Genomic DNA, 27,094 nt, shown 5'->3' with positions numbered 1-27,094 from the left:
TGTTTGGCCCCTGCCTCCCCATTCTGTCTGTCACGGCGCCGTGACACTGAGTGACACGAGCGAGGTCACTGCCTTGTGACACGGCCTAATCTGTATTGATGCAGCATAAAGACACCACATCAGCTCACTGGGAGGCTGCTCTGCAACAGCTGAAATAATGGTGGGTCTCCCGGATGAGCCCGGATGCCAGGCTCACAGGGGGGAGACCGGAAAAAAGGGAGCGTTCCACCAGTGATGGGATGAGTGGTGCGTCCATATTGAAGAGTGCCAGGATATGTGTGTGTGTGTCTGTCTGTCTGTCTGCCTGTCTCCACTGCATTAACTTCCTCATGGGATCGGGTCCTCTTCCTGCTGGAGTGTGTGTGCTCTTGAGTTTTTCGCTGAACAGACACTAGAGGTGGGGCCCCAGGCAGATCCACATACCCGTCCATGGCATTGCAGCATTCCCTGGCAAGTGCACTGCCCGTGAGCACGCTGGCCCCCGGGACGTCTGTGCAGCCCTCCAGGCATGGTGCCCCCCAGGACATCTGCGCTGCTCATGGGCACGGTACCTTCTCAGGGACCTCTGCACTACCCAGGGCTCTGGTGTCTTCCAGGACGTCTGCGCTGCCCATGGGCACAGTCCGTCTGGGATATCTGCGCTGCCTATGGGCACAGTGGTCCTTGGGACCTCTGCGCTGCCCACAGGCGCGGCACACCCGGGACGTCTGCGCGGCCTCTGGGTGCGGCACACCTGTGATATCTGTGCTGCCCATGCGCACAGCAGTACTTTCAGAAAGGATTGGTAGCACCCAGACAAGATATTTTGTTAACATGTGAAACGTGCTCTGTAACGGCATTGCTCTTCTGGATGGGATAACAAACTAGCCGCATTAGTGCTCAGCTTCAAACGCTCCCTGGGCTTGGAGGGAGCTCAGCACCCCTGGGCTTTTTCCACCCAGGGAACCTCCCTGGGTCCTGCGGGTTGGTGCGGTGCAGCACATCACTGGTGGGAGTGAGTGTGGTGAGCCTTATACTAGTCCCAAGTGAGCGTCTGTCCACATTGCAAAGACCACGTCAGAGTTTGGCGCAGCAGCCAAGCTCTGCTCCAGGGAGACCTGGGCTGGGATAGCTGGGCGTGCTGCGAGCCAAGCCTGAGAGGTGCATTGGCAGAGCTCCCTGTCAATCTTGGCAGGCTCTGTGCTGTGGAGAAGCCCAGGAATGGGCTAACAGGGAATGCCTGAGGCCAGGACGGAGGTGCATTGGCAGAGCTGCATAGGGGAAGCTGGCACAGGCTCTACCCTGGACTGTGGAGTCATTGGATGTAGCTGGTGCTCTCACTCCTCTTCATGGGGGCTGAAATTCAGCTAACGCTAGAGGAACACGCTTGCATAGAGCAGTGACCGTTCAAGCTTCCTTATTTGCCAGCATCTTCCCGGGAGGGCTATCAGGGAGGCCAGTTGTTTCTCGCGCCCCAGTAAGGAAAGGGAAGTAGTGAAGCAGCTCGGATGCTACTTTGTGGTGCCCAGTGGCTTTTTATTGGTGAGCATGGGACAGCCATGTACCCGGAGCACAGACGTACCCTGGGCCTTGTCCTGCTCTCCCCAAGCTCTCCTCATTTGGTTTTATTGAATAAACAGTTTCCCCCAAACAATGCATTTGCACACATACGTGCACACACAAAGGTGCTTGCACGCCTAGGGCCAAATTCTGCCCTCATTTACACTAGCAAACACCAATGGACTAGAATAGAAATTGGCCTATCCAATGCACTTAGTGCCTGCTCCCATATACACACATACACAGAGAGCGAGAGCTTTTCCCAAGTGCATTGCAGCCAACCAAACCTTCCAGCGCTCAGAAATCAAACCATTTCTTCTGACCCCTTTGACCTCTTGCTCTGTTTCCCCATCATTCAAATCCAGGCACGTTTTTTCCACCTCGTAGGCGACAGCAGCACTTCCACTGCCGGTCTGCTTTGCTAAAGAAGCCAGTGCAGGGTCTTTTCTGCTACCAGGGCTGGCTCCAGTGCTTTTGCCACCCCAAGCGGTGGAAAAATAAAAAAGCCACGATTGGCACTTCTACTGCTGCCACTTCATTCTTCAATGGCAATTCGGTGGCAGGTCCTTCCCTCTGAAGAGCCGGATGTGCTGCTTCTCTCCGTTGGCTGCCCCAAGCACTTGCTTGCTTTGCTGGTGCTTGGAGCCGGCCCTGTCTTCTACCTTCTTTCTAGCGCCAATAAAGAGTTAAAGTGTATGAAAAGAACACACACCATGCCTTGCCAGCTTGGTGAAGGTACCAGTTGGGAAAAAGCCCCAGCACGGGGCCTATTCAGAGCAGGTTCTCATTCCCACCACCTTTTTAACTAATTAACTACTTCCAGACACAGCTGAAATAAACTTTATGCTGCTCCAAAATTTCCATGGGATTAGCCAGTATTAAACATGCAAGCAAGCGAGTTAGGGCTAATTATTTCCTCACTGGCAGGGGTGATGGGTTGTACTTGTTTGTTCCGTTTTTTGCTTACAGACAAGTTTGCAATCTGTAATTTCTGGGAAAAAATTGACCCCTCTAAAGGAGTTGACAGTGAGGCAGTTAAACACAAAATCTGGAAGCATCAAAGCTGAACCCTCAGTCCACCTATCAGTCTGCACAGCAGCACTGATGCTCCATCCCGCAGCCAGGTGCCTGGCAGGACAGCTGTCCCAGGAGCGAAGGCAGCTCCTGGGAAGCTGCCATTCAGGGTTCAGGTGATGTGTGGAAATGAGCCTGGGGCCTTTGTCTAGTCCCCGGGCCTGGACTGTGGCACGGGGTGTGGAATGGAAAATGCAACTCGGCATGGCTCCATACAGGAACGTGCACCAGGACTAGACTAGCAGGGGTTATGCAGGTCATCAGGTTTTAGGTTTATCGGTTGAGCTGCGTGTAGGAGCCCAGGAATGGAATTACATGGGGGGGGGGGCTGCAAATCAGCACTGGGGGGGGGGCAATGGCGGAGCTCTGGGGCGGGGGCAGGATTGGAATAGTCACTGCGATAGGTGAGGATTGAGGTGGGTTGGCGAGCTGGAGTGGGGGCTGGATTGCAAACAGTGCGTGCAAAGGGGAAGGCCGGAGGAGCTCCATCGGTGTGAACCGGAGTAGCAGGGGCTGCTGCAGGAAAGGACATCACAGCTTATTAATTTAACGCAGGTAAATCCCCCCTCCCCTTTAAACACAGCGTAGAGTGGGTTGTTGGTAGAAATGAAATGAATTTGTTAACAAAATGTACATAAAATGAAGTGAACTCATGTGTGAGGAATGAAAGGAGAAAGAGTGACAAGTAAAACAAAACAAAATATGCCTTTAAAAGTCTAAGATTTAATCTAGCAAGATACGGGCTTTGTTCCAGGTGGGTTCTCTCATCAGTCATTCTTCTTCCCAGCCATGGCTGACTCACTCAGTCTGGACCTTCCACAGAAGTACAAGGTGTTGGCTTCCCTTGTCTTCTTAGGTGAAAGATCTTTGCCTAAGTAGGATTCTCACCTATATTCCATTCCAGAGACTTCAAGCCCCCTTGGTTGAAGGACCCACCTTTCTCAGCTTGCAAGAGCCCTACCATCTTCTGTCTGCCTAGTGATGGATGCCAAAGATGGTGTCTGCCCTTGCTTATATCTTCCAAAGTTAAATGACTTTGTTTCAAGAGACAGGATGATCTCATGCTGTTCTTTCCTTCCCGTGGGCTTCCCATCCCCCCTGTGTAAATGGGGCTTCCGTTGTTTCTAATTCCACCATGCTTAATGTATGTAGGAGACAGGTAGACAGCTGTGACATCCCCTCCTGTATGGGCAGACTGTACAGCCTAATATCAATGAGTATCCATAATTCCTTACATAGTGTTAATACAGACATTTCACGTGGCATTAATCATTGTGCGTCATTAGCTTTCAGAAAAGGCCTCACTCTGATACTTGTACAATACAATAATATTGTACACAATCAGCTGATTCAGTTGCTTATCACTTACAGTTCAACTCCCCTGTCTTTATAGATCAGGAAACCTTTGAAATTGAGTCTTCTGAAAAGTAAAACCCAGCCCCAGCTCCTCTCTCCTACTGGATGTACACTCCATCCTGTTTCCTCCCCCACTTGTATGTGTGCGGTTTGCCTCCACCCCACGTTAACTTGATGGGTCTGTTCATTGGTTATATGTAAACTGAGGTAAACACACCTTCCTTTATTTAGGATAACAACTCCCCCTGACATAGCTGGTTCACACAGGGCAGGTCTTCACTAGTGTAGACTCAATAAAATCGATCCCCAATCGTGCTCCCCGTCGACTCCGGAACTCCAGCTCACGAGAGGTGGAAGCGGAGTTGATGGGGGAGCAGCAGCGGTCGACTCGCCGCCGTCCTCGCAGCCAGGTAAGTCAACCTAAGATACGCCGACTTCAGCTACACTATTCACGTAGCTGAATTGCGTATCTTAGGTCGACCCCCCCGCTAGCGTGGATCTGGGCACAGACGTCGGTTATAATGCCAGCATAGATTCACAACCCTTAATACCCATCATGTACGTACCTTATGCAAGAATATTAATGATCAGTGAGTTGTTAGTTTTCAAATGATACCTCGGCAGGCATATTTTGTACAAAGATGATTTGTGTGGAGGGTGTGAATACAGGGGTGTTTGGTGTCACGGTTGGCATGAGCCAAGTGCCGATGGGGTGGAGTGCATGTGTGGGGCGGGTTAGTAGGAGCTGGCATGGCCTGGCCCCTCGTTACAATGGTGTACACTGTTGCAGTGTGACCTCATCAGGCCATGAAATCAGGGGAGAGTTAGTGGCTTTCACAGACGCTGACTTTTTGTTTCCCCGGGGATGCTCCACCCCCTGCTCTGCCCTGAGGCCCTGCCCTCACTCTGCCCCCTCCCCGAGGCCGCGCCAGTGCCTCCTGCCAGCCACTTGATGCTCCCCTGGCCACGCCTGGACCCACCAAACAGCTGATCGGCGGGCAGCCCCGGGGGCCAGAACCACCGTGTAGGGTGACTACACAGCAAGTGTGAAAAATCAGGACAGGGGGTTGGGGGGTAATAGGAGCCTATATAAGAAAAAGACCCCAAAATCGGGACTGTCCCTATAAAATCGGGACATCTGGTTACCCTACCACTGTGGCTGGTGGGTGCTCAGCACCCCCTATGTTTTTCTGTGGGTGCTTGAGCCTCGGAGCACCCGTGGAGTCAGTGCCTATGGTGGCTTGAATGTGAAGGAAGCCATTTTCCTCTTTTCCCAGGTCCCCGGCTATCGGCAGGAGCGGGTAGAGAAAGGGTTGAAGCTCTTCGCCCAACTCATCAACAACAAGGTGTTCCTGCTGTCCTTCATCCGCACGCTGGAGTCCCAGCGCAGCTTCTCCATGCGGGACCGTGGCAACGTGGCCTCGCTCATCATGACCGTGCTGCAGAGCAAGCTGGAGTATGCCACCGATGTCCTCAAGCAGCTCCTGGCCGACCTCATTGACAAGAACCTGGAGAGCAAAAACCACCCCAAGCTGCTGCTGAGGAGGTGAGTCACCATTTGGCTGCTGGCTAGTGTGTGCACCCAGCTGCCCTCTACTGGCAGCATCCTCCTGTCTTTGGTACTCTCCTCTTCCCTGAATTTCCTTCCCAGCCGCAGTTCCCACTCTTGGTCCTCCCCAGCCACTAAAATAATCAGTGATTAAATAGTTAATGTTGACACTGAGGTGTCACCACTGGGGTTTAAAGTTGATCGTTCAACCAGATGATCTGGGGCAGGAGCATTCCAGTTCCCCAAGTCCTTGTTTCAGGCTGCTTGCAGACTCAGACAGTCCTTCCTGCTTCGCTTATACTCAGTGTCAGGAGGGATGGGTTCTTTGTTTTTTGCTTACAGACAAGTTTTCAATCTGTAATCTCTGGAAAAAAATCTAGAAGGTCACATCTAGAAGGTTGTTTCTGAAGCCACAATAGGTAGAAACTGACTTTATTTTTTTTTTAAATGAAAGCCTGATAATCTAAGTATGTTATGCAGGCCATATAAATACACCACCCATGAGCCAGACGTTTGACAACCACTAGGTTAGTGTATGTGCACCACTGCCCACTACTGGATGGCACCAGAACTGCTCAGCTGTGTGTCACAGTCCCTGTTCCAATATGAGCAAATGGAGAGTCTCCTTCAGCTCCAGTGACAGGGACTGCATCTCCATTCAAGCACTGTCTTTAGGAGCACCGGGATGCAAATTCTATCGCTGCTGTGGCTGCCAAGCCCTGAGTGGCACCAATGAGCAGTCTAGTGGTGACTGTGAAGTCCTGGTGTGCCGTGGGTCTGTTAGGAGCTCTCAAGGAGGGTATGTTGGGTATGATCCAAGCTGGAACCACTGCACTCACAGTGTTTCTGCCTCCATCTGAAACCAGGAAGCGGAGTAGACTGGGCAAATCAAAGTGATTGAGCTGGGGCAGACGGCTGGGCTGGCTCCTGCTGGAGTTGAAGGGTCTCATTTAAAACACCAGTGCCTGGAAGTCCTCTAGTAATAAATCTGCTGTGCTGTCTTCAGCTAATGCTCCCCCCTTTTGCCAGGGCATGATCCCTCCCAGCTAGTCCCCATCAGTACCTCTGCACAATGGAATGGGTCACCCACCTGACCCTGCTTGATTTTCCCAGGACAAGCCAGACGTTCCGGGTCTCTCTCTGCTCTCAGTGAAACTGGTGTAAATCCCCAGTCACCCCACTGGCCTCAGTGGAGTTACACCAGCACAAGCTGAGCAGAGATTGGCCCTCCGTATAATTTGGCCGTGCTGTTAACAACGGAGCGAGCGGCTCTGGCGGAGGAACGCCTGGTGCCGTCTGCGAGGGAGGGTGCTACGTGGCACGCAGCCCATGGAGCAGTATCAGTGGAACAGAGGACAAGTGCAGCCGTCTCTCAGCGTTTGAGGCTGCTGAGTAGGGAGCCAGGAGCACAAAGCAGCTCTTGCTTTTATTTTGTTTTACTCTTGTAAAGTAACTACCCGCTGTCATAATTCTAGGCTTACAGCCGTGCTGGCAAAATTCCCACCAGCCATTCGCCTCCTGGAGGTGTCTCTGGTATCTTTGCATCTCCTGCTCTTGCTTCCAGCCGCCCTCTCTTTTCCCCCACTCCTCCTTCCCTCTCCTCCCTTTGTCTCTGCTTCTTTTTTCTTCCCCCATTCTCCTCCTCCACTCCGGACACTGTTCCCTTTCTGCCCAACCCCCCTTGTCTTCTCCCGCCACCTGTTCTCTCTGCCCCGTCCTCCTCCTGACAAACTGCACGAGTCCCCTGGAACTTGCGCAGAAGCTTCCACCTGAGTGCAAGGCGGGAGCGCGCTGGCAGAGGTCAGCGAGGTGCTTGTTCTGCTGAAATAGAGGTCCCCCGCTGGGCAGCGCCAGAACAGAACCCTCTGATCTTACAAGGGAACACGAAAGCCCCCAGGCCATTTTCTACTTTGGAATGCGAATGAGGTTGTTGCTAGGCCATGATGGGGGCCAGGCTGCTTGGTGCTTAACTACTTCTCCCCCATGGAGCCTCTGTTGGCAAGCAGCAATCTCACTCATTTGCGGAGCCCGAATCCCTCCCTCCACGGTCTGGGTCGGCATGTCTGCCGGGAGGAAGGAGACGATCGGAGAGGGTTTCCCATCTGGTGCTAGCTGGTAAAATCCCATTGCAGCATCTCTGTGACAGTGCTGAGGATGCTAGATCCATAACTGAATAAAGAGGTATCAGGGTCCCCAGAGCCGGCAGGGCCAACAGGGCATTCGGTTTTCTTTATTGACGTGGAACTGGATTTGTGACATGCGGTGAGCATGAGGCTTCAGGGCTGGGCCATATAATGCAGAATGGGCACTGCCCCAGGGTGCACAGCACGCTGCACCATCGGGCCATGTGGTGCAGGGTGGGCACCGTGCCATGCCACGAGCTGTGCGCTGCATGACACTCGCGAAACACCAGGCCACAGGATGCACTGTGAGCATCAGGCCATCTTTGTGCTGCAGCGGCAGGTCGTGTGAAACTCAGGGAGCAGCGGGCGTCAGGCTGTGCCATGAACACCGGTCATGTGAGCACCAGGCTGCGTGACACTCCGTGATCATGGGCCGTGTGGGACACAGCAACCAACCGACAGGCTAGTGGCAATCACTGAATGAAGCGGGTGGGCGAATCAGGCTGATTCGAAAGGGGGAAATCTGCATACACAGCCACCTGGACAGCCAGAGGCGGCGGGAAAGGAGATACAGAAAAGGCACCAGGGAGTTCCCAAACTAGACTCTGAGGCTGGCAAGGGCTTGTCATCAGCTCACCGGGCTGCGTAGTAAAAGGGGCATGGTCCTGTCAGACAGGGCCTGGAAGTTCGGGTCTGCTTTCACCACCCCCGGACCGGGCGGAACAGAGACATTCTAATGGGAACAGCGTTCAATCGAAAACAGGCTCTTCGGGGAAGCGGGATCTTCAATGTGTGTTTGCGTGGCATTTAGTACAGTGGGGCTCTGGACTGAATGGAGGCTGCTCCCAGAATACAAAGACGCAGGAACGAACATCCAAACCCACGCCCCTGCAACGGTTGCCATCCAGACCCGCAGCGTGTGGCTTATGCATGCAAAGCAGGAAGCAAAACTAGCTAGGAACCAAAGGAAGCCGACAAGTCTTTAAGTCAGGGCAGTGAGGTACACCAAGAGCAGAGAGGCGGCATCAAGAGAAACAAGGACATTCTGGTGGTTCAGCAAACTCGCGTGTCCTAACAATAGAGAGAGAGGAACCGCACAGAGACCCAGAGGAGCGTCACTGACCGTGCTGGGGTTATTCTGGGTTCATGCCGGTGTAACTAGTGTCTGGCACGGCGGTTTTGACTCAGTCCCTCGCCAGGCAGAGCTCCCACTGAAGAGTCAGCGCGAGTTCTGCTTGAGTACGGATCAACTCGTAACAGAGCGAGAGCCCCACAATTCTGAGGAGGGCTTTTAACTCCCCCAACTCAGTCAACAGATCCAGCTGCCCTGATACTCAGCGACAGGTGAATTTCCTCCACTGGTTTGGATCCATCTTAGGGATTTATTTGGCCCCCATCACCGCAGTGTCTGAGCGCCTCACAATCTTTAATGGCCCCAGGAGGCAGGGCGGTGTGGTGAGCCCATTGTACAGCTGGGGAAGTGAAGCACAGAGCAGCTAAGTGACCTGCCCGAAGTCTCACAGACTCTCCTTCTTCCTGATGGGTCACCAGAATCTTATGGCCAACCCAGACAGTGACTTTCCTGGAGCTACACATGGGGGGCACTTGGCCCCTGGAGCCCTCTCGGTTGGACATTTCCAGTGTGTCCTTGTGTGTGTGGTTTCAGAGTGGCAGCCGTGTTAGTCTGTATCCACAAAAAGAACAGGAGTCCTTGTGGCACCTTAGAGACTAACACATTTATTTGAGCATAAGCTTTCATGGGCTAAAGCCCACTTCACCAGATATCTCACACAGTACGCAGGCACTTTCAATCCAAGCCAGAAGGTGCAGGGCATGGCGTGTGGTGGGAGAGAAGTTAATCCAGACTTTTCCAAACCTCCAAATAAAGGTTTGCAGTCATTTTGGTGGGTGGGAAAAGATTTCAGGTGCTTTTGATTTAGTCTGATCTGGTTTGCTCGTCCCAGTAATAAGCAATGCTCTGTAGTTTGCTTCAGTAAGGGGACGGCAAGCTGCTGCCACCCCGGGCTGTCCCGGGCGTGGCCCTGACCTGCTCAGACACCTCTTACCCTTAGCAGTAAGCTCCTTCGGTCCGTCTGATCAGTGTGACTAACCATCTCCCATTCTCTTTTTCTTCCGGGGGTGATTGTAGGACGGAGTCTGTGGCAGAGAAGATGCTCACTAATTGGTTCACCTTCCTGCTGTACAAGTTCCTCAAGGTAAGAGGGGGTGACCCTCCTGGCCATGAGACCACATCACTCATGGATGATTTGGTGGGGGGGGTGGGCAGACGGTGCTGGGCGCTTTCCAGACACACGAGAAAGGACAGGCCCTGCTGCAAGGAGGGCCAGGCTTAAGGAAAGGGGTCACGGGCTAAGGGCATTATTTCTGAATGCTGCGAGAAAGGGGCAGTAGGAAGGCGTGAGAACTGGGTGAGACCAAGAGGAGGTCAGGAGGAGGGAACGCTGCTCAGAGCAGCTGGCTGGCAGGTTTTTGTCGTACAAGAGATGGGTCCCTGAGGGGGTGTTTCTGCCAGGACGGGGACCCAGTGAGCAGGTGAGGGAGCACATTGCAGCAGAAAGCTCAGGCTGTGCTCTATCACAGCCCGTTCAGAGTGCAGCTCTGACCCCACCAGACCCTTATCCTCACTGGTGGGACCTTCTGGGTCCAGTGGCTGGTGACGAGGAGGCCTTACCTTATCCTGGTTTTCAAAGGCAGCAGAAGATTGTCTGTCTCGGCACTTTGCCTTAAGCTGGGCCAAAGAGCAGCCATCATGGCTTGTTCAGTAACTCTCATACCAGGCTCCTCACCAGACCTCCTTCACCCTGGGCTAAGACCCTTCCAAAGGTCAGGAGGGGAGTGTGCTGCCTCCGTGATAGCCTGGAGCCTCTCCTTCCAGCACAGACAGAAAGCCATTCCTGACAGCTGGGCTAGGTGGGAGAAGTTGGCGGTTCTCAGTCTGGTTCTCTGTCCATGGCACTGGCACCCTCGCCTGGAGAATTGGCAGGAATGAGAGGGCCACGGAGTATGAATTTCAGACCCACCCCTAACAGGGTTTCTCCCGAGTAGCAGGCAGTGGAAGTTTGCCTGCTCTGTGGGTGGCCAAGGCGTTCAGTGTGCAAGACACCAGCACTGAATTCACTAGGGAGGAGATGGTATTGTAGCCTTGGTTCCCATGCTGAGACTGCCAGCAGAGGTGCTCATGATGATGTTGCCTTCTGAGAGCCCACCGTGCCTCCCCTGGGCCACCACCCTAGAGACAGAACCCACTTGGACTTCAGACATGGGCCTGAGCTTTCCAGCAGCACACGTCAGATTCCTCGTCCTTCCAGCCACGCCGGGGCAGGATGGGAACTGGCCAGCTCTCCCAGTGCCATTCCCCTGAGCCAGCCAGCCGCCCCCAAGGCACAGCCTCTCCTAGCAGGAAGGTTTGGAACGTCCCTGGATGGTAATTTCAGTAGCTCCTAGTACCAGATTCCCATTTTCAGATGAAAAGCGGGGCTCAAACGAGGTGACTCACTAAAGCTCTGCTTTTATAAGATACACCCCCCCCCCGCCTTCAGCTTCTTGTCTTCCCGCCCTAGCCTAGACACCAGCCTGGTAAGGGCACTAGACGGGCACATGGGAGCAATATGCGGCAGGCAGATAAGCTAATTAAGTGGCAGATGGGTGTAGGAGCTGAGAAAGGGGCCACGTTGCTTAGGATTATTAACTTGTTTTCTCCAGGATTTACACCAGAGGACAACGATCCCGCTCATTGATTTGGGACAGACTGCTAGAGCAGAGGGGCAGCAGTGCAGGGAAGGGGGAGGGGAGGGGGCGGGAGGGGAAGCAGTGCAGGGGACGGGGAGGAAGCCGTGCAGGGAAGGTGGAGTGGAGGGAGGAGGAAGCCGTGCAGGGAAGGGGAGGGGAGGGAAGAGGGGAAGCAGTGCAGGGAAGGTGGAGGAGGAGGAGGGGAAGCAGTGCAGGGAAGGTGGAGGGGAGGAGAGGAGGAAGCAGTTCAGGAAGGTGGAGGAGGAGGAGGAGGGGAAGCAGTGCAGGGAAGGTGGAGGGGAGGAGGGAGGAAGCAGTGCAGGGAAGGTGGAGGAGGGAGGAAGCAGTGCAGGGAAGGTGGAGGGGAGGAGGGGAAGCAGTGCAGGGAAGGTGGAGGAGGGAGGGAGGAGAAGCAGAGCAGGGAAGGTGGGGGGAGGGAGGGAGGGGAAGCAGTGCAGGGAAGGTGGTGGGGAGGAGGAAGCAGTGCAGGGAAGGTAGAGGGGAGGAGGGGAAGCAGTGCAGGGAAGGCGGGAGGAGGAAGCAGTGCAGGGAAGGCGGGGAGGAGGGAGGGGAAGCAGTGCAGGGAAGGGGAGGAGGGAGGGGAAGCAGTTCAGGAAGGTGGCACGGAGGGGAGGGGAAGCAGTGCAGGGAAGGCGGGGAGGGGAGGAAGCAGTGCAGGGAAGGCGGAGGAGGGAGGGAGGAAGCAGTGCAGGGAAGGCAGAGGAGAGGGGAGGGAGGGGAAGCAGTGCAGGGAAGGGGGAGGAGGAGGAGGAAGCAGTGCAGGGAAGGTAGAGGAGGAGGAAGCAGTGCAGGGAAGGTAGAGGGGAGGGAGGGAAGCAGTGCAGGGAAGGCGGAGGGGAGGGGGGAGCAGTGCAGGGAAGGGGAGGAGGGGAGAGGGAAGCAGTGCAGGGAAGGGGGAGGGGAGGAGGAAGCAGTGCAGGGAAGGGGTAGGGAGGGAGGAAGCAGTGCAGGGAAGGGGAGGGGAGGGGAGGAAGCAGTGCAGGGAAGGGGAGGGGAGGGAAGCAGTGCAGGGAAGGTGGAGGGGAGGGAGGAGGGAAGCAGTGCAAGGAAGGGGAGGGGAGGGGAGGGGAAGCAGGGAAGGGGAGGGGAGGGGAGGGGAAGCAGTGCAGGGAAGGGGAGGGGAGGGGAGGAAGCAGTGCAGGAAGGCGGAGGGAGGAGGAAGCAGTGCAGGGAAGGTGGAGGAGGAGGGAGGAAGCAGTGCAGGGAAGGCGGAGGAGGGAGGGAGGAAGCAGTGCAGGGAAGGCGGAGGGGAGGGAGGAGGAAGCAGTGCAGGGAAGGCGGAGGGGAGGAGGGAGGGAAGCAGTGCAGGGAAGGCGGAGGGGAGGGAGGAGGAAGCAGTGCAGGGAAGGCGGAGGGGAGGGAGGGAGGAAGCAGTGCAGGGAAGGCGGAGGGAGGAGGAGGAAGCAGTGCAGGGAAGGCGGAGGGTGGGAGGAGGGGAAGCAGTGCAGGGAAGGCAGAGGGGAGGGAGGGGAAGCAGTGCAGGGAAGGCGGAGGGGAGGAGGGAGGGAAAGCAGTGCAGGGAAGGCGGAGGAGGAGGGGAAGCAGTGCAGGGAAGGGGGAGGAAGCAGTGCAGGGAAGGGGGACGGGAGGGGAGGAAGCAGGAAGGGGAGGGGAGGGAGGAGGAAGCAGTGCATGGAAGGCGGAGGCGAGGAGGAAGCAGTGCATGGAAGGCGGAGGGGAGGGAGGAAGCAGTGCAGGGAAGGCGGAGGGGAGGAGGAAGCAGTGCAGGGAAGGTGGAGGGGAGGAGGAGGAAGCAGTGCAGGGAAGGCGGAGGGGAGGAGGGAGGGAAGCAGTGCAGGGAAGGCGGAGGGGAGGGAGGGAGGGGAAGCAGTGCAGGGAAGGCGGAGAGGAGGGAGGGCGGGAAGCAGTGCAGGGAAGGGGGAGGGGAGGGAGGGAGGGGAAGCAGTGCAGGGAAGGCGGAGGAGGGAGGAGGGAAGCAGTGCAGGGAAGGCGGAGGGAGGAGGGAAGCAGTGCAGGGAAGGGGAGGGGAGGGAGGAGGGGAAGCAGTGCAGGGAAGGGGAGGTGATGGGAAGCAGTGCAGGGAAGGCGGAGGAGAGGGGAGGAAGCAGTGCAGGGAAGGCGGAGGAGGGAGGGAGGGAAGCAGTGCAGGGAAGGCGGAGGAGGAGGAGGGGAAGCAGTGCAGGGAAGGCGGAGGGGAGGAGGAAGCAGTGCAGGGAAGGGGGAGGGGAGGGAGGGAGGGGAAGCAGTGCAGCGAAGGGGGAGGGGAGGGGGCATGGGAAGCAGTGCAGGGAAGGTGGAGGGGGAGGAGAGGAGGGGGAGGAGCGTGGAGGGTGTGAAGGGGAAGGGAGGAGCGTTATGAAATTGGGAGAGGAAGGGGGTGGATGGACGTGCCGGGGAGAGAGAAGCAGTGGGAGGAGAGAGGGGGGATGAGTGGGAAAGGGGTGAGAGGACGGGGAATGGAATGGAAGGAGAGAAGAGGAGAGCTGTCGGGAGCAGAGAGGTTGGGGGCTCGAGTGACCCTGGGCCAAGTGCCAGCAGTGCAGTACCAATGCCCGGCAGGAGACGGTTCCCCCTTTAGGGCTGGGCTTGTGCTTGGAAGCCGGCATGTAGATACCGATGATCTGCGGCACCGGACATCACCGGGTTTCCCTCCCTCGTGTCTCCGTGCAGGAGTGCGCTGGCGAGCCGCTGTTCTCCCTCTTCTGCGCCATCAAACAGCAGATGGAAAAGGGCCCCATTGACTCCATCACCGGGGAAGCCCGCTATTCGCTGAGCGAGGACAAGCTCATCCGGCAGCAGATTGACTACAAGACGCTGGTGAGTGCTCAGAGCAGCCCCTGGGATCTGCTGGGGAAAGTGTCTTCCGGAAGGGTCAGCGGCCGGGCTGCTGCCAGGTTGGACAATTGCCATTTATGCTGCCGGAAGGACACAGCCTTGCTGGACCAGCGTCTCCTCAGGCAGGGTTTGGGAGGCACGGTGTGCAGGGAGAGCTGGCAGGTCGTGTGTGGGCCTGGCTGAGACTCCTACAGGGCCGTGTGTGTGTGAAGAGAATAAAGGGAACAAGGCGGGAGGAGACAGACCATGGGGGGGCCATTTGTGGTGCCGAGTGAGGGCATGAGATCTGAGCTCCAGACCAGGGCGAGTGGCTGCACTGATGCTGGTTCAGTGTGATGTACGCTAACTGAGCCCCAGTGAACTCTGCCTCTGCTGCTAGTCCAATGGGCACGTTCTTTGGGCACCAACTCCACAAAGGCCGAGGTTACGCTAACAGCCATCCCCAAACCGCAGTGCTCGGGTTCCTGCAAAGAGAGCGCTGCAGGGCGGCCTGTGCTCACAGCACGCGGAATGAGCTTGCAAACAGAGCTCGCGATATGTTTTTTGTGTCCCACCGTGGCTGTGTACGCTGGGGTGGGGGAGAGATGGGGAGAGATTGCTCATGAGAAGCAAATGGCTGAGAGCGGATTACTCTGTCGCTCCGGGGAGCAGGCCTATATCCCTCCATCCCCCGCAGCCAGGCTCACAGCTTCCTACGGGCCTCTGAACCCACTGCAGCACTGCCCTGGCATCTCAAACCTCTGGGGGGCCTTCCACCCCTCCCTCTGAGCTTCCACTGGCCCCCTTCCCTACTGCTCTGACCTCCAACAGCCCTCCACCCGTAGGTGCAGGGTTGCTTTTCATCCATCTGTCCTGCCTGCCAGCTCTTCCCTGCCCTTCCTCAGCTGGCCCCCCGAGTCCTTCTCCCTCTAGCTCTCGCCCGGGACCTTCCTGCCCCTTCAGCCGACCCTTCCTCTGAGCAACCCACCCCCGACTTCTGTGGTGCTTCTGCGGGAGGATCTCGCAGTGCTCCGCCCCAGGAGGCTGGCATTTCGCTGATGCTGAAACTGCGGTTAATAGGGAGCACCAGTGCCCTCCATCCTGCTCCCTCTGCCTGGCCACAGCTTCCCTCCTCCGCTCTCCTCTCTGCCATCGGACCGACGCTCCTCCCTAATGCTCACTCCCACACTGGGCAGCCAAGAGTGCAGAGGCTCCTGCTGCAGCGTTCCCCGTGTGAAGTCCCTGCCGCCTCAGCAGCTCCGTGCGTTTCATTTGTCTAGGACATATGGACCGGGGGCAATTCCTTTCCTCTCCCCATCTGCGTGTGTGGGTTTGTACTGCACACCTCATCCCCTGCACGAAGACTATGGAGCAGGAAGACTATGACTTGCGTGCAGGATTTGCAGTGGGGATGAAGATGTGTCCCCGGTAACGTAGTGACAGCCGAGTTACCGCCTGGCTGGTTTATGGTTCGTGCAATTTGTGCTGGCAGGGAGAAGAGGAGAGAGTAAGAATCCCAGATCTCCTGTATGACGAGGCTATAGGCGCCGACTCTGTGGGTGCTCCGGAGCTCAAGAACCCACAGAAAAAATAGGAGGTGCTCTACAGCCACAGACCGAGGCCCCGCCCCCACTGCCCCAAGGCCCCGCCCACACTCCACCTCTTCCCCTGTGGCCCCGCCCATGCTGCACCTCTTCCCGCCCCCGCTCCACCTCTTCCCACGTGGCCCCGCCCACACCCCGCCTCTTCCCCTGTGGCCCCGCCCATGCTGCACCTCTTCCCACCCCAGCTCCACCTCTTCCCACATGGCCCCGCCCACACCCCGTCTCTTCCCCCGTGGCCCCGCCCATGCTGCACCTCTTCCCCGGAGGCCCCCGCTGCTGACTCCTCTCCACCCTCTCCCCTCGTCACTCGTCCTTAAGGCAGGAGAGGGCAGAAAGTAGCAGGCGGGAGGTGCTTGGGGGAGGAGGCGAAGAGACGCGAGTGGGGGGTGAGTGGAGGGAGCCTCAGGGGAGGGAGTGGGGGCAGGAAGAGGTGGGGTGGGGGTGGGGCCCTGGTGAGGGGGCAGAGTGGGAGCGGGGCAGAGCGGGGGTGGAGCACCCACCAGCAAAAACACAAGTCAGCGCCTGTGTGCTGAGGAGATAGCCGCGCCAGCTCTCAGTTAACCCTCCCACCGTGGCATTGTTAGCAGAGATAAAGGACAGTGGCAGCTGGTGGGGGAGCTGGAGCAATGGGGAAGACAGAAGCAATAGAGGAGGGGAGCTACATCAGGGGAAATGGAGATAGGGAACTGAAGGACGGCAGTGCCCAGGGACGACCTAGGGATGGAGCAAACCAGCTGTGGCAGGTGGTTGACATGGGAGCTGCAGCTGTGCCCAGCAGCTGTGCTGTGGGAGAAGCTATGTGATGTCGCGGCTGGGGAAGTGAGGAGGGCAGGCATGGAGATGGGTGAGGACAGGTAGGGAGCTGCAGGCTTCGCCAGGAAGATCAGCTGTGTGTGAGCAAAGAATTTCAGCAGACTGATGCTGTCAAACCATTGAACAGAAGCTGTGATGACCCCCTCTTTGACATCCATTGTCAGTGGCAGGTCATTTCGCTGATGTAGAGAAGTCTCAGATCAGCGACACCTTTGATCTTTGAGCAGCTCCCAATGTGGTGCCTAAGTGGTACATAGGAATTAAAGAGTTAAAGACAGGAGAATCAGCTGGTTCAAAGCAAATAAGAACATCCTGGAATATGGAACCTAAAACTCAAGCCAGCCCTGAACAGAAGCTTTGTTGAGGTTGGGAAGAATTCTGATAACTTTTCCAAAGATCATTGGTCGTTATCTTCAGAACATCCATGAAATATCCAGTAGTTGCTCCAAATTGCCATACTGTGATTTCTGAGATACCACAGTTATTTTGCAGGAACACAGTTTCGCCCTAAGATATGCAACTTCAGCTATGAGAGTAGCGTAGCTGAAGTCAACGTATCTTAGGTCAACTTACCTTGACTGCCGCCACTTGCCCGTCGACTCTGCTTCCACCTCTTGCCGCGGTGGAGTACAGGAGTCGACGGCAGAGTGATTGGGGATCGATTTATTGCATCTACACTAGACACGATAAATCAGTCCCTGGTAGATTGATCACTACCCACCGATCCGGCGGGTAGTGTAGACATACCCATTGGAATGGCCATAATGGATCGGACCCAAATTCCATCTAGCCCAGTATACTGTCTCTGACATTGGCCGTACAAGCTGCTTCAGAGGAATGTATCAAAAACCCTGCAGAAGGTAGTTATGGATTTACCTACCCCAAGGGAGTTTCTTCCTGACCCCTAAGAATGATTGGGTTATGCCCTGAAGCATGAGGGTTTATATCCCTTACTGCAGTTGATTTCCTATTCTGAGTGTAATACTGCAGTAGCTTCACAGTGCTGTTAACTGCGGCCAAGTGTTGGCTTTTAACAGTGACTATTGTCTATCGGCTCCTAACTAGGATAAACAGGATGAAATGGAGTGGGGAATACTGAGGCTGCATATCAAGTATAACTTACTGACTGGAGGACCTATTCACCTGTGGAACAGTCTCCTAAGGAACATGGGACAAGCCGCGTTTCTTTAGACTGGAGAAAGCAGAGAGAATGACCCTGCCTTGGCCAGTGTTCAGATAGACTGGATGAGCTAGTAGGTCTTTTCCATCCCTAGCTTCTACAAAAGCCATCCTGTTCTAGAGCCGGTTCACACAGCATCTCAGTATTGTGACCCCTTCCTCCCAACAGCATCCTTCACATCCACTCTTAAAGGTATTCCGCATGAAAAGTCACTTCCCATTCACTCTGCTGAGGCATTTAGCACCAAGGTTTGCATTGCAGAAACTCAGTGTAAAGATCTATCATAGCTTCTCAAAAGGAAAGCCAGACTTTCCCCCCCAGCAAACCACAGAACTCCCCCACATCAGTATTATAAAATTTATAGCCTCTAAGGCCTCATCCAACCTGACTGCCTACAAACCACAGGCCAGGGAAAATCTGAGCCACAGTTCCTGCATCAAGCCCGTGACACGAGTCAGAGCATCTCTTTTTTCCAGTATTGATGTAAAGACTTCAAGTGATGGAGAATGTCCCTAGGTAAATTGTTTCAATGGCTAATTGCACTCTCTGTTAAAAAAAATTGTGCCTATCTGTAGCCTGAATTTGTCTAGCTTCAGCTTCCATCCCTTGGATCGTGTTCTGCCTTTTTCTGTTAGACTAAAGAGCTGTCAAGTATCAGAAATCTCTTCCCTGTGTAGGTACTTGCAGACCAGGACCAAGTCCTCCCTTGACCTTCTCTTGGATAAATTAAGTAGACTCAACTTCTTAGGGCTCTCCACTAGAAAGCAGGTTTTCTAGTTTTCCAGACCTCAAATCGTTCTCGTGGCTCTTTTCTGAACCTTTTCCAATTGGTCTTCACCCTTTTTGAAGTATGGGAACCAAAACCAGGGCTCCAATAATGTTGTCTCTAGTGCTGTATACAAAGTTAATACCAGTTCCCTACTCCACTTGATATTTCCCTGTGTGTGCACCCCAAGTGAAGCGGGAATGCAAGGGGAAACCCACCCCAACTCCTCAAGCTACCCTTTGACGTTCAGAGAAAAGGGGTTGGGGAAAAGAGAGGGTGAGCGAATAGGAAAGAGAGAGAGAGATTAATTGCTTTGCTAATGAGGTGAGGGGTGTGAGATAAGGGGAAGGATGTTCTTGTGGTCCAGAACTTGGGCAGGGACTCAGGAGAGTGCAGGGTCAGGCCCCAACTCCATGTGTGGCCATGGCCCAGTCCCTTAATCTGTCTGTGCCTCCCCTGCATGTGTATAAAATAATAATTCTTCCGTTTCCCTGCTCTTTGTCTGTCTTGCCTGTTTAGATTGTAAGCTGTTAGGGCAGGGACTGTCTCACTACGTGCTTGTCCACACCTAGTGTCATGGGGCCCAGATCTCACTTTGAGAAACACGGCAAGGGAGAGAAAAATATAGACCCAGATTGACAGAGGAATCCTTTCCACCAAGGAAATCCCTCCAATCCTTTAAGGTTGGTGGATATAAAGACGGGGTAGTAATTATGCATCAGCCTGAACAGAGCTCTCTTCCATTCACTTGTGTGTTGTTTGATGTTAATCAGCTTTCCCTCTTACATCTCAAGAGCAGGCAAATATATCCCGATAGGAATCTTAGCCGATTTGCAGAGATCAGCTCCGGCGATGGAGATTAAAAAGAAGCAGAATACGAATGAGGCTTTCCTTCCTTTTGGTCTCTCTCTTGTTTCAACTGGGTTGTTTTTTCCCCATAAATAGATGTTGTTTTGGTGTTGTTTTAAAAAATGAAACAAAGGAAGAACTGCTTTAGATTGCTGTTAACGTGATAGAAATGCCATTGAAGCAAATCCCGATCCCTCCTCTCTCTAAGTCAGCTGGTCCCCTCTGAAGAGTTTTGCACTATGTCTGGATAGCAATCACAGGGTTTGGCATGTGCCAGGGTGTGGCTATACGATCTTAATCCACCCAACATGCCCGGGGTCCCTGGTACATGACACTTGGAAACGGCTGTTTGTAGCAGTTGGCCATGAGGTGCCAGTCTAGGGTTGGGGAAGGAGGAGGTTTTTTTATATACAATGTTTTATTATTCATATCTTTATTTAAATGATTACTGAAAACAGAATCAGGAGAAGTGAAGCAATTTAGGGAGTCAGTATTGCCCTCGGGGGTTTCTCAACCTCACCCATGTGCCTGGCTGACTAGGTTACACTGCTTGGGGCTGGTTCAGCTCCAAACCAGGTTGCTCATCCATGGCAGCAAAGTCCTGCCAGTCTATCTAGAAAGTGACGTCACGGAGTCCTAGAGTTCAAGGCCAGCAGGACCCACCAGATCCTGTAGTTTAACCTCTTGTGTATGACAGGCCACCAACACCACCCCCAACAACCAAAATGAGGCCAAAGTATTGCAGCCCACAGGAGATTAAACTATGATGTGCCATAGGCAGAGTAAGAGGGACCAAAGTTCACCAGGTGCCTGAGGTCCCTGCAGTGACAGGGAAGTGATTTAAGTGAGAAACACCCAGATAATCCCAGCAAGTGACCTGCGCCCACATGCTGTAGAGGAAGGCAATGTCTAGGCATTGTGTAATGTTCTGTCTACTGGTGTGAGTGCCCCCTGGAGGCAGCAGGTACCTAAGGAATCGTCAGTCAGAGAGAGATGACGGGAGAACAGATTTTTAGTGGTCAGATGCTCGACTCGAAAAAAAAGTTGCATCACAGTCGACAATGAGCATTTCTCCAAACTCTGATTCCTATACATTCAGATCAATAGAACTGAGAGTGCTGTCTCTAATAGTGCCACCTGATGTTCTGTGCCTTAATCACATGGGAGTGAACCTCTGCCTGGTCTACAAGCCTTTTATAAAACTCACCTAGATTGTTCCATATCTTAGAGCTAGGGTGACCAGACAGCAAATGTGAAAAATCAGGACAGGGGGTGGGGGGTAATAGGAGCCTATATAAGAAAAAGACCCAAAAATCAGGACTGTTCCTATAAAATCGGGACATCTGGTCACCCTACTTAGAGCCATTTAGCTCCCAGTCTGCAATGTGCTGAGCGCTCATTGCCTTCACTGGGAGTTGCAAACGCTCAGCGGCTCTGTGCAGAGTAAGACACTAGATGTGAAGCTCCTCACCCTGCACCACCTCCCTGCCTTCCTCTGCTGGGAATGAACAATGACCCATCTCCTGTCCAGCCACAAATAACACAGATTGACACAAATAAGGCAGAGGAGCAAAGGCCCCAAAGTCCCTTTGAAGCTGTTGAGAGAATTTTATAGTTGGTGTGTGTGGTGGGGTGTCCGATAAATGTTGAGCGCGTGTCTGTCTCTGAGCGGCATGCGCACACTGTGTGGTCCCCGCGCACTGCGACGGCTGTAGAACTAATAGCCTAATCAATTAACATCGGTCAACACCGTACCCTGTTGGGAGAAAACATTCTCCAAGCAGCCCTTGAGTAAGGCCCATCAGAGGGAAAGAAACCACTAATGAGCCATGAAAGGGCTCTCCTGTGTCTCTCCTCTTTGGGGATTACCTCCTGGATTGATTTCTGCCAAGCACTGCCACTGAATGCCTCCTTCCAGGGCTAAGAGCAGGCGAGGAAGAGTTGGCACTCCCCCACTGCTGTCCTCAAGCCTCTGGGTGCAGTTGTCTCCATGTCACAGCACAGATGTGTCCAGGCGTGACTGCAGTGTAAACATCCCCAGGCTGTGATTATTATTTACCTAGAAGCCCCAGCTGAGAGCAGGGTGCTGCATATACACACTGTATGGGATCAGCGTGTGCTGAAGAGCTTGTGATGTAAGCAGATAAGGGATGGGAAGGGAAACAGAGGCACAAAGAGATGATATGCCCAAGGTCACCCAGCAGCTCAAGGGCAGAGCTGGGGTTAGAACCCAGGTCTCCAGACGCCTGGTCCTGTGCTCTGTCCATTAGACCATGCTGCCTCCGTGATTGGTGCCCAGCTTGCTGCCGCTCAGTGTGGCATTACACACCTGCAAAGCCTTCCCTCAGCTCTTCCAGTGACCTCCCAGGAGAGGCCTGGGTAAAGCAGGACAGGTGACAAAGGGGGAGCAGAAATGTCTCGTCTCAGGAGCTGTCTGGTGGTTCTCTGCAGGGCGCGGGGACAGGTTGTGAATGGCTGGGTGCTGGCTGCTCATGCATTGGTGTGAGTATCAAAGTCTCAGTGAAGCACACAGCCCATACAAGACTAGCCAGCTGGAAAGCACAATGAAGCAGTGCAAGCCACCAGGAGCCTCCCCCTCCCGGCTCTAAGGAATGTGTCTGTGCCTCTCACTGGACCACTGTGAGAACTACGGTCCTGGGGTGCGTGTCACCCATTGGCTGCCCTATCCCGGAGCGCAGCCAGGCTGCAATGGAAAGTCCCCAGGCACAAGCTGCCTGCAAGCTCTGCCCTTCCATTGGGGACTGGAGCTGTCCCATGCAACCCAATACATGGGTGGAACCAGTCCTGGAAGGGGTGGAACCAGGCCAGGCAGGGGATGCTCATCTTCTGGTCAGCTTCCACCAGAGGGGTCCTGTGGCAACCCCACTGGAGTTTAAAGCTGCCCTCCCCAGACAGAATCTCTCCAGGCATGCGTGGGGTTCGGTTTGCTGAGTGGGAGTGAATCTGGCCATTTGTATCCTGGGGGATCCTGGAGAAACCCCCCATTGGATCCCGCAGCCTACATGAAAGGGGCAAAGGGGATGTCCGCCAGCCCAGGGCGTTATGGATAGGGCTCCACCAATTCATGGTCCATTTTGGTCAATTTCATGGTCATACATTTTAAAAGTCATAAATTTCATCCTGTCAGATATTTAAATCTGAACTGTCACAGTTTTGTGACTGTGGGGGTCCCCACTCAAAAGAGGCTCTGGGGGAGCGCAAGGTTATTGTAGGGAGGTCGTGGTATTGCCACCACTAATTCTGTGCTGCCTGTGGAGCTGGGCCCTACACCAGCAGCTGCCGCTCTCCAGACACCCAGCTCTGAAGGCAGCAGCACAGAAGTAAGAGTGGCATGGTATGGTATTGCCACCCTTACTTCTGCGCTACTGGTGGTGGGGCGTTGACTTCAGAGCTGGGTGCCTCGCCAGCAGCCGCCGCTCTCCAGCCGCCCAGCTCTGAATGCAGTGCAGAAGTAAGGGTGGCAATACCATGACCCCCCCCCCACAGTAACCTTGTGAGCCCCCCCATGACTGCCTTTTGGGTCAGGACCCCCAGTTTGAGAAACGCTGGTCTCCCCTGTGACATCTATATAGTATAGGTTAAAAGTGGACCAAAGAAACCCAGTTTTCACGAAGGAAGAGCAGATTTCACAAAGGAAGAGCAGATTTCACAGTCTGTGACATGTTTTTCACGGCCATGCATTTGGTTATGGGGGATGCTCAGAGACTCATTAGGGGCATCTCCAGCAGTCCCACTCGGGAGCGGACAGTTCACCCCACAGTTGCAATGCATGGAGGAAGTTCATTGTCTAGAGTTAGCTCCAAGCTCCACAGCTTGTCTCTCTGAGTTTCGGGACCTTGAAAAGGGATTGTTTTCGGCAAGTAATAAATGTGTTACATAAAAAACCTGAATAAAGAGGCCTGACCTCCACTGATATGTACACCAGACGACAGTGTTTAAATTGCACTGCATGGGAGGAGGAGTGTAGAACTGCACTGGAAACTGGACACTGGCTGAGAAACAAGCGAGCGGCAGGGAGAGCTCAGATTTGTACAGCTGCGGGGGCTGCAAGAATCCAGCCATCTGCAGTGCAGTATAATGGGAAAGAGACGGGAACAGAGGCTACACAGCCCCCAGCCCAGAGAAACTATGGTTCTGGCCTTTGCAAGTACAGGGAGGTGACAGGCGTAATGGTTCCCTCTCTGCGTTTGGTTTGGATTTCCCGCAGAGATGGGTTACATTTCCAAAGCAGAGCGTTTGGGAGCCCCTGCCCTGCTCTTTGAAGAGTTACCTCCAAATTAAGTCGTGTTCTCCCCTCGTCCCTCCAGCATGACTGGTCTGGGAAAGAAAAAAGTGAGAAGTGATGTGATCAAGGCAGATCATAGAATGACTGGTCCAGAGGGAGTTTTTCTAATCCCATAAGGAGAGGACACCCCATGAAACTGAAAGGCAACAAAGTTAAAACAGCTTGACATCTCCCTAGGGCGCACATCACAGGTACTATCCGAGTGCTGATACAGCATCACACAATGGGCATTATTGGGAGCTGACATCTTCCTCCAGAACAGGTGGCATTAGTCACCATCAGGGACTGGACAGTCACTGCTCCTGTTCCATTATGAGAGTATCTGTGTATCTAATCTTTCCCAACCCCATTCACAGTTTAAGGGAGAACATCCATTCCCATCCCCACCCTGAGGACCTTTTCACTGGAATGGACTGTGATGGGCTGTATGAAGTATTTGTTGCCCTGTGCTGTGGCACACCCCACTCAAAGAAACAAATTTAGACCTCCAAGAATGGCCTAAGAAAAGCCCTCCCAGGGTCAACTGCAGGTGGAACCAGTGAGAATTGGTCCTCCAGCAGTTAGTAAGGGCTGGGAGCCCAACCAGCTGGTAAAAAGGGCTGGCTACTTCCTCCAAGGGTCAGTTCTAGGTGATGAATGAGGAGGGATTTGATAGCTGCTTTCAGCTACCTGAAGGGGGGTTCCAAAGAAGATGGAGCTTGGCTGTTCTCAGTGGTGGCTGATGACAAAACAAGGAATAATGGTCTCAAGTTGCAGTGGGGGAGGTTTAGGTTGGATATTAGGAAAATCTTTTTCACTAGGAGGGTGGTGAAGCACTGGAATGGGTTACCTAGGGAGGTGGTGGAATCTCCTTCCTTACAGGTTTTTAAGGTCAGGCTTAACGAAGCCCTGGCTGGGATAATTTAGTTGGGGTTGCTCTTGCTTTGAGCAGGGGGTTGGACTAGATGACCTCCTGAGGTCCCTTCCAAACCCAATATTCTATGATTCTGTGATGCTGTGGTAGAGAAAGAAGGAACCTCCCTGCCTTGTCCTGAAAAGCCTGAGCTGGTCAGGTGCCTAGATCTAATTGCATCTTTTGATTGAGTCAGCAAAAGGCTGTTTTGTTTCCATTGTCAAATGTGAAGCCAGGTGGCCACCTTGAGTTTGGACATCAGTGTGGCTGCTGTAAAATTAAAGGGAGCTTGCTGCTGGCAAACCCGAGACACGGACATACAGCCGTACACTCACTCTCCTGTGAGCTCTTGCCGTGAGCGGCAGGATGGTAAATAATCAGCATGCACCATCAGGACCGCTTTCGTCCTTGCTAGGGATGAAATTGACAGGGTCCATTCTCATCAAGGTCAGCTCAATCCATCGTGCGTCAGCTATGGATCAAAGGAGCCCTGCGCCATTCATTTTGTAGGGGAAACACCTTAGCAAAAACTCCTCTCTCTGGATTTTTCACAAGAGCTGAGCTTTGCCCAGGTGTCCTTGATCAAAATGTCCCGTCTCTAGAGTTGTGCGTGATGGGGCTAGTTGACACCCCCAGCAATGGCCTCATTGTAGTGATGCTCTTTGTAAACATCTGTGAGATCCTTTGAGGCGAAAGATGCTAGAGAAATCTTACTTGTTATTGTATTATTGGCTTGTTTATTAGCTGAATTCATGCGTTTCCTCCACTCTTGGAGTGACACATAAATAACAGTATTATAATCGTATTAATATCTCACATGTATATTGCACCTTTCATTCAGAAGATCCCAAAGCCCTTTGCAAACAACGTACAGTGACTGCTTCACCCACCACTGAAAAGCAGCCGCTGGGGTGGCACGTGACATTCCTTTAATAACACAGAACAGCACTGCTCAGTAGATTAGGACAGGAAGTGAAGAAGAATCCTGTATCTAGTGACTCCTGGAGCTATGGAACACTACAGGGGAATTTACAGTCAAAATAATTTGGCCAGGACACCAAGATTAACACCTCTACTCTTGTAAAAGGGCCATGGGAACTTTAACAATCACATGCAACCAACAGCTCAATTTAACTACCCTCCAAAATATAAAGGTGCCTTACGTTTATAAAAGTTTATACACTTAACCCTCCCTGGCCAAGAAAAAAACAGAATGCTGAACTTATAAATGTCCGTGAGTTAGTGGCCAAATTTCCATTACATTCTGTGTGTGACTTTAAGATATCCCCTCCCCTGCCTGGCCCCCATCTGCTTTGCATTTAGCTGTTGCACAGAGGCTGGGGAGCAGATGCTGTTGTCCTCCGAGGAACCAGAGGCCTCTTTAGTTGGGTAACGTTTCTTGTGCCAAGTGCCAGAGCAAGATGTAATTATTCAAGAATCCTTGTATTTCCAAGTAATGGAATTCACCTGATGCAGAGGCTATATAGGATCTCAGGGTTGGAAGGGACCTCAGGAGGTCATCGAGTCCAACCTCCTTCTCAAAGCAGGACCAACACCAACTAAATCATCCCAGCCAGGGCTTTGTCAAGCCTGACCTTAAAAACCTGTAAGGATGGAGATTCCACCACCTCCCTAGGTAACCCATTCCAGTGCCTGTCCCCTAATTCTGCAGAAGAGTTTGGACAGAAAAGAAACTAGGAGTTCAGGGATTCAAGACCAGGCTACCTGGACAGTCAAACCAAGGAGGCGTTTATTGAACTGTGAAGCTCTCGAAGGGGCTGTGGAAGACTCGGAGGACTAGGTCATCAGTTCAGATCTAGCCCAGGGTCAGCACTGATCAAAAGCTGTGAACGTTTTGTCAGTGGCTTGTGTGAAATGAGTTGATTGGTTGGCCACTGTCCCATTCCTAATGGGACAAGTACCCTGATGGCAAATGCAGGGCTGGCAGTAATGGGCTCCTGGATGGCAATCACAGAAGAGAATCCAAGGTGAGGCTCAAGGAAATTGATGAGCTAGCTGGGTATTGTGACTCCATTGGGAGAGGTCCCCACGTAGAGGGGAAGGGGTTGAAGAGAGACAGACGAGGAGAGCAGACATCCCTCTGCATCTTGCTTGTTGTAAGATCCTGAGCAGGCAGCTTGGACTCCAGCTGTAAGGGCCAAACCCTGCTTCCAGTAAAGACAGTGGGACATTTGCCATTAGCTTCAGTGGAAGCAAGAGCAGACCCTGTGTGATGCTAAATGACCCCGGTGTAAGGGAGTGTAGGCAGCCCCGTCGTTGATTGACCGATATAGACACCTTGTTTGGGTCTCCAGTGAGGGAGGAGAATGACCAGGTTAATGAATCATATAGGTGTTGAGCATGATTCTTGTACCATTCCTGGCTAGAGTCACCTGAAGGTTTGCCCTGGAGCCACCCATGCTGTAGGACCCTGTGGCTAGCTCTGAGCTGTCTGTGAAGGAGTAGCGATGAGGGGGTCCCATGTCTTCCCCAAGGG

At 53.7% G+C, this 27,094-nt stretch overlaps 1 protein-coding gene across 5 annotated transcripts in view; it reads left to right on the top strand.

Annotated features, from left to right (window-relative positions):
- Positions 1-27,094, top strand: part of PLXNA4 (plexin A4) — a 625,415-nt gene that overhangs the window by 548,952 nt on the left and 49,369 nt on the right. For all 5 annotated transcript variants that reach the window (XM_039519677.1, XM_039519678.1, XM_039519674.1 and 2 more), the window contains 3 exons: positions 5,247-5,515; positions 9,791-9,857; positions 14,044-14,190. In XM_039519677.1, coding sequence (XP_039375611.1) covers positions 5,247-5,515; positions 9,791-9,857; positions 14,044-14,190 — 483 coding nt within the window. The remainder of the gene's footprint in view (positions 1-5,246; positions 5,516-9,790; positions 9,858-14,043; positions 14,191-27,094) is intronic.

The sequence above is a fragment of the Mauremys reevesii genome, linkage group 1 (genome assembly GCF_016161935.1).
Source record: "Mauremys reevesii isolate NIE-2019 linkage group 1, ASM1616193v1, whole genome shotgun sequence".
Classification (NCBI taxonomy): Eukaryota; Metazoa; Chordata; order Testudines; family Geoemydidae; genus Mauremys; species Mauremys reevesii.
This window is presented reverse-complemented; position numbering and strand designations above follow the sequence as displayed.